This window comes from Hakea prostrata, chromosome 9, assembly GCF_041222555.1.
Source record: "Hakea prostrata isolate BN-2017 chromosome 9, UWA_Hpros_2, whole genome shotgun sequence".
Taxonomy (NCBI): Eukaryota; Viridiplantae; Streptophyta; class Magnoliopsida; order Proteales; family Proteaceae; genus Hakea; species Hakea prostrata.
This window is the reverse complement of record NC_142608.1, coordinates 36167190-36174414: the sequence shown is the minus strand read 5'-3', so window position 1 is coordinate 36174414 and position 7225 is coordinate 36167190. Positions and strand designations below refer to the sequence as shown.

General features: G+C 41.5%; 1 protein-coding gene across 1 annotated transcript; it reads right to left on the bottom strand.

The window, feature by feature from the left end:
* Positions 1 to 5863: 5863 nt before the first annotated feature.
* On the bottom strand, positions 5864 to 6166 carry LOC149005175 (uncharacterized). The gene has a single exon (XM_089135808.1). It carries the CDS (start codon positions 6164 to 6166, stop codon positions 5864 to 5866), a length of 303 nt encoding a protein of 100 aa, XP_088991934.1.
* Positions 6167 to 7225: the final 1059 nt, after the last annotated feature.

Sequence of the window (7225 nt, the reverse complement as noted above, 5' to 3'; positions counted from 1 at the left end):
GACCTTTGCTAGCCGAAGGCTAGCTAGGAAAGCTTCATACTTGGCCTCATTATTGCTTACCCTGAAGTCGAACCTTAGTGCATAACGGATGATGAATCCCCCTAGACTCTTCAATACGACACATGCCCCTGCTCCCTGCTTGTTGCTTGAATCATCCACATAAATGTTCCACGTGTTCGGGGTTGTTGGTTCGGTAACTTCCTCAACAAAGTTTGTAGTCTCAACCACAAAATCAGCTAAGGCTTGTGTCTTTATAGCTCTTTAGGGTTTGAAATCCACTTGGTATTCTCCAAGCTCTACCGACCATGCTACCATTGTGAAATCCCTCACAAACCTAACCCAAAAATCTATATTGTAGGTCCGAAGACCCAAAGTGAAGGTAGAAAATAGATGTGGGTCATCTCATTTGAACCCATTGGGTCTGACCTAGAACCAATGGATGTTGATGATGACATACCTATTAAGGAAACCTTGACTGACTTTGGAAGAAGATGCAACTTGAATGATGATAGACTTGGTAGATGGACCATGAGTGCAGTGTTGACACAAGTGGAAGGTCCTACAGAACCAGGTAAGACTCTTTCTTAAGTTGGAAAAGTACCCAAGAGGAGCTTGTGGCTTTCGGAGACCAAAAACCAATTCTTGACCAAAATGTACTAGTTTGTCGATTGCATTGGTTGCCCCAAGCGACCAAAACTTTCCCGAGACATATTTGGTATTTTTTGAAATTAGGTTTCCAAAGCCCTATATATTCAAACTTTGATCTAATTCAAGCCACTTTATCTCTAAGCTTGTGGAGAACATGAGAAGAACCCTAAAGCACCCCCTCTAAGGCCAAGGAAAATCCCCAAGCATTCGTGAGAGTTTCCTCCATCGAATCTTCCTCTTCAAGGTTAGTAATCGCTCTCATTCTCTCTAGATTTGTTCTCTATTCTGTTTCTACCCATTATTGTGATTGTGGGAATGGTCTTATGCTAATGTAATGACCCATTCTTCTATCCTCATAGTCTTAGAGTGAATCCCCATTCACTTTATCCTTTTCTTGGACAACACGGTATGATTTTGGTAAAGCCTAGTGTGGTCTTCATAACTGTATACTTGTTTGAGTTATTTGATTTCTAATCATCTATTCCTAGGTTATTTTTTGATAATGATCTAATGTTTTCTTTTTCCTAGAGTGAATTCCCATTCACTTTAGTCTATCCATGACATCTACGGATTAAGCCTATTATGTGATTTGTTAGATCTTCTTTCTGATGACCATGTTTGATGCTTAGATCATGATAGATAGTCTCCTTATACTACTTTAGAAATTTTCTATTAATTTTAGAGTGTTTGGAACTCAAACAATGAGTTTTCGATCAAAGTTGTGGTTTTCTGTCCGTACACAAAATGCTTAGTCAACTGCCTTGGTCGCCACGAGTGACCAAGCTAAGTGACCAAGGGGTCCTGTGATAGCAAGGTTTCTCTATTTGACCCCGTTTCACCTCCGATCCTTTAGGGTTTGTTCCTAATACTTAATCCTTGTATGATTAGGGTTTCTTTGGTAATTTTGGACCTACTCTTTCATCTTTTCTCCGGAGTATTTGAATAAAGCTAAAGGTGAGTATGTTCACTCACAATTGACATGGTTACATTCTTACTTATGGTAGAACTTTTATGCATGGTTTAACTACTGTCTTAGGACTTATTCATTATTGTTATATCTCTATAATTTCAAAATGTGATACATATGTGGATTTGCATACTTATAATAATGTGATTGATTTTATTGTGAATGGATTATGATATGTTGTATATTTTGGAATTATATTGAGATGTGATTGCCTAGGTTGTAATTGTGGAATGGGGAATGCCCTTTTGGTATTTTTGTCTTGGGACACTAGTGGAGGTGATATGGGACGCATTACTATGGTGCCCCTTATGCTTTCTGCGATTACTGGATGATATACCTAGGACTTGTCTAGATGTGTTTGGCTAGGAAACTCCATCATATCTCACCCTATCGGCGAGGGAATTGATGTCGAGTGACCTGTGGCAACAATGGGGATTGTGGGCGCTTAAGACTGGTATCCAATCCGTGAGAGGACGCAATCACATTGTGGGGGCCATTCATTGGTAGGGTCGCATATAATAAACCTGGGCTCATGGGCACTCAAGACTGGTAGACAACTCGCGAGAGGACATAACAACTTCTTGTTTATTATATGTGCATGACCAATAGGGTTATGAGTCTATAGTCCGAGTTGGTTGGAGCTATAGGATACAATGACTCTTGGGAGAAAGGTACTGGAACGGACTGCTTGGGGCACGAAAGGGAAGTATTCGACTCCAAGATTGATATGACTCAGTAGATGACTTGCATTGGGCTAGGTATAACCCTGACACACACCAATACTCATACCAATAGTGGAGTGAGAGAGTTGTGACCTAAACCTCAGCCATGGAATGTCTGAGATGGATGCCTTACCCTACCGCAGAGAACCCAAGATACAGAGATTATTAAGGGAGAGTAACTGAAGACTGCCCAGAGGAGTATGGTGTTCTATTTTAATGTGTGTTTGTTAATAGAGACTAGCATGTATAGAGTTAGAAGCATACTTGCATTACTGTCTCATATCATATTGCATTATGCTTGTTATGAATTGTTTGTAGTTGTTATTTGTGATTGAACTACTTGCTGAGTTCTTTTGAGTTCACCCATTGGGGATAATGTTTGTTAGATGACTTTGCAGGAGAGGAAGAGATCCTGAGCTCCTATGGTGAGGACTCGTCCCTATATGATGTAGCTACGGAACAATGGGAGGAGATAGTGGGTCATAGTATGACCCGAGTACTAGTCTCGACTCCTATGACGGCACCCATTGATAGTGATAGACATCATTTTGTTCGCCGTTGGGAACGTGAGCTGGATGTAGATCCTTAGATGCAAGTGTACAAGCCCAAGGAAAAGAAGGCGAAAGTCGAAGTAGAAGAAGAAGAAGAACCTATGGAAGACTTAGATTGATTTTTAGACTTCTTTGTTTCTTTTATTTAAGTCGGTTGTAATACATTAGAGTTTTGATTTAGAGTTTATTTCCACTCTACTATATACCCTGATTTTGTAAACGGTATCATTTATTCCTCCCTTTGATATTCGTTGTGATCTTTCCTAAGATCCATCCTTAGTTGTTTATTTAATAACATTTATACAATGATTGTTCTTTGCTTTTGATTATATCATTATACGGTTGTGCTATGTGGGAAGATGATTGTAGATAAATGATCTTCAAAGCTGTGGATCACACCTCTGGGTATTGCAATTAGGGTACCGGCTGGGGGAATGTGACAACCATCTTCCTCGAAAAATCTGGCTTATAAAGTGTCTTGTTTAAAGGGAAAGTAGTTAATACCTCGATCGGGTGTGCTTGGAAGTAAGGTCTCAGCTTCCTTGCTGCCATCATAAGAGCCAAAACTTGCTTCTCAATCTCTGGGTATCTGGTTTTAGCATCTAGGAGCACATGGCTAATATAGTAGATTGGCCACTACTTCTTGTACTTTTCCCGAACGAGAATTGCACTTACTGTCGAAGACGAAGTTGCCTGATAAACTTGTAAAGTTTCACCCTTCTCTAGTCGGGATAACAGGGGTGGCTTGCCCAGCATTATCTTTAGGTTCTTGAATGCTTTCTAGCACTCCCTTTTCCATCTTGCTTCTTTACTGCTTTTCAAATCCTTTAAAGCCTTGAAGAAAAGTAAGCATCTTTCTCTCGAATGTGCTATGAACCTGTTCAAATCAACCACTCATCCTGTCAAGCATTGTACATCCCGAACAGTCTCAGGAGGCTCCATGTCTATCAGGCTTTTATTTTCACCAGATTATTCTCAATTCCTCGTTGGGAAACCATGAATCCCAGGAACTTCCCCGAAGACACCCTGAAGGCCCACTTCTCGGGGCTAAGCTTCATTTGATATTTCCTTAAAACACTGGAAGACTTCGATAAGTCTGAAATGTGACCCGAATGCTGAAGGCTTTTCACGAGCATGTCATCTACATAAGATTCCATGTTTTTCCCAATCAGGTCTTTGAAAATTTTGTTCACTGCCCTTTGGTTGGTTGCTCCAGCATTCTTTGACCCAAACGATATGACCTTGTAGTAGAAGCTTTCACGATCGGTCATGAATGCATTGAAATTCTCATCCTCCTTGTTCATCAAGATTTTTTTGTACCCCAATATGCATCCATGAAACTCAAAGTTCCATAACCAGTTGTTGCATCGATTAGGAGGTCTATTCAGGGCAAAGGGTAACAGTCATTCGGGGATGCTTTATTGATGTCTTTGTAGTCAGTACACATCCGTCATTTTCCATTCACCTTCTTCACCATCACTACGTTGGCTAGCCAAGTTGGGCATTCGATCGGTTCAATGAATCTTGATCCCTTTAACTTTTCAACTTCAGCTCTGATAGCTTCATGCTTTTCGATCAAAAAATTCCTTCTCTTTTGGATCACAGGCTTGGCCTTTGGGTCAATCCATAGCTTATGTTGTGCCACACCTCGGTCTATGCCTGGCATATCAGCAGCTGACCATACAAATACGTCGACATTCTCCTAAAGGAAATTCTTCAATTCTTCTTTTAAGTCTTTTGTTTGTTTTGACTTGATGAAGCTTGTTTTTCCTTCATTGGTAGAATCCAATTGGATTCGCTCTAGCTTTTCAACGAGTTCGGGTCTCTGCATCATGTCTTCGTCCTAATCATCACGACATCAATCGGTAAAGCCGTAGCTTTATTTGGTCTAGCCTTGTCCTTTAAATAAGAAATATAGCATTTCCTAGAGGCCTTTTGATCATAAGTTACCTCTCTTATGCCCTTCCTGGTCGGGAATTTGATGTTCATATGCTTAGTCGACACAATTGCTCCCAGCTTTGTAAGGGAAGGTTTCCTGAGTATGACATTATATGCAAGGAGTTCTCGAAAAACCAAAAAGTTTACCCGAATGGTAGTCTCCTTCGGGAAGTTTTCAACTGTCAGATCTAGTTGTACTGATCATTCCACCACTATCGAAGATCCAGCAAAGCCATACAGGTGAGTGAAGGTTGGCATTAGGAGATCTTCCTCTATCTTTAACTTTTGATATGCTTCGTAGGACAAAAGATCTATTGATAATCATGTGTCTACCAGTACTCTGTGTACCTCTCGACGGCCGACCTCAACTTTGATCACAATTGCATCATCATGTGGAGTACAAACGCCCCTTTTGATTGCTTCTCCTAATCCCACGAATTTTTATTTTGCTTTTAGTTTTCTAAGGGATTCGGGCTTTGGTCCTTCGAATATTGTGAGGATCAGTGACCGATTGGTCCCTACAATTTTTTCCCCTTTCTTCAATTGAGAGGCTTCAGATGGTCTCTACTTCCCAAGTGCTCTCTTCTCTTTTTCTCCAGTTGCCCTTGGGATATCAATATCTGAATATCTGCCTTCAAGTGTTTACACTCATTGGTGTAGTATCCATAATCTCTATGGAAATGACAATATTTGTCCATTTTTCTCTCTCCAAGCTTGGTTACCATCTTCGGTGGCCATCTTAGGACATCTTGATCTTTAATCTGCATTAGTATCTCAGATCGTTGGGCATTCAAAGGAGTAGATTCAACGCGGTGGTTGGGCAATCGTTGTCTCCATCCCCATCATCCTTTGCCTCCTGGATCATTGTTCTGCGCTCTTGATCCTTGGCTTTTTTCTAAAGCTTTCTGCTCCTTATTTGTTGTTTTCACCTCTCCCTGTCTAGCATCAAGGATTTTTGTCACCTCTACCTACTTTTGGCATCTCTGAACAAGTTCGGGGTAAGTGGTTGGCATATCCTATAATAGCAACTCTAGGAGTCACATGTTGGAGAGGCCTGTAAATAGTTTTGTCTTGGCCACCTGTTCGTTAAGATTCTCGGTCTCCATAGTAGCTTTGTTAAACCTCTCTAGGAAATCCAAAATGGACTCATTCTTCTCCTGCTTAATAGTGAAGAGGATCTCTTTAGTCTTTTGGAACCAACCAATGAACTTTCGAGCAAGTTCATCAAAGTCAGGAATCCTTCCCGATGGCAAGTTCGATAACCACTTTTGAGCAGCACCCGTGAGTGATGACCCAAACACTCTACATAAGATTTTATCTGAATTGCTAGCAACTGCCATCATCTACTAGTAATAACTCATATGGGCTATTGGATCTTCGGATCCGTCAAACAGAGAGAAGGTAAGAAGCATGAAGTTTTAAGGGAATTCATACTTGGCTATTTCTTCCATGACCGGGGTCTTTCGGATGATTGAGTATATATTATCTATCCTTTTGCCCCTCGTGACTTGTCCTACTTTTTTTGTCCCCTGCCGTCTATGCCGCGGTGCTTGTCGTTCGGGCTATCTCGGTCAGCGTTGGGTGTCCCGTGTGCGTTTGCACTCCATGCTCTATCCTGGTGAGAGTTCCGTTACGACTCCCTTGTGCATGATCTTGAACGTCTTGTTCATCTCTCCTTGGTAACTCACCAGTCATCCTTATTTCTGGTCCTTCTTCTTGTGCTTCCTGTGGGCCTTGGTTCCTTTCTTGTGTTCGGTCCTCGGTCGGGTTTCGTCTCTTCGGAGACTCCCCGACCGGGATTTCTTCTCTTAGTCCTTTGAGCCTGCCTTCTTGCTTCTTCACGATTGTGGAGGTTCGGGTTCCTTGCGTGCTCTTGGACGTTTGGCCATCGTTCGCAACATTTGCTGCATCTCTAGAAATTGAATTTGCATATGATTCATCTGTTCCTAAATGACTGGAACCATTTGAACTTCACCATTAGAGTCGTTCAGGCGAACTCCTCTAACTATTTCTTCTTCTTCGCGAAGTTCACCCTCACAAACACGATTTCCCTCAGGAGGAGGAAGGTTTTCTCCTGGAGGCCGGAAGTTTTGACTTTGATGTCTTGTAGATCTGGTGTCTACCATGGCTTTTGTGAAGCGTTTCCCATTGCGCGCCTGTGTGTTTTTGTTCCCCTTGGTTCCTTGAGCTTACTTGCAAAAGGTTAGACTTGGGCCAATCGCTCAGTTGGGAAACCACCTCCGAAGGTTAAATCAATAGTTGGAACACCACGGAACTCTGGCTAGTTGCAGAGCTTAATTGAATAACGTTAATGGAGGAAAAACGATTCAAATATATATGCTTTACGTAATACTTTAATTTATAAAGGGTTTACCTCTCATCTTTGACTGTTGGATCAA

Excerpts from the sequence above, each read along its gene's own strand:
- LOC149005175 (XM_089135808.1), bottom strand. The coding sequence starts at position 6,166 with ATGGCAGTTGCTAGCAATTCAGATAAAATCTTATGTAGAGTGTTTGGG.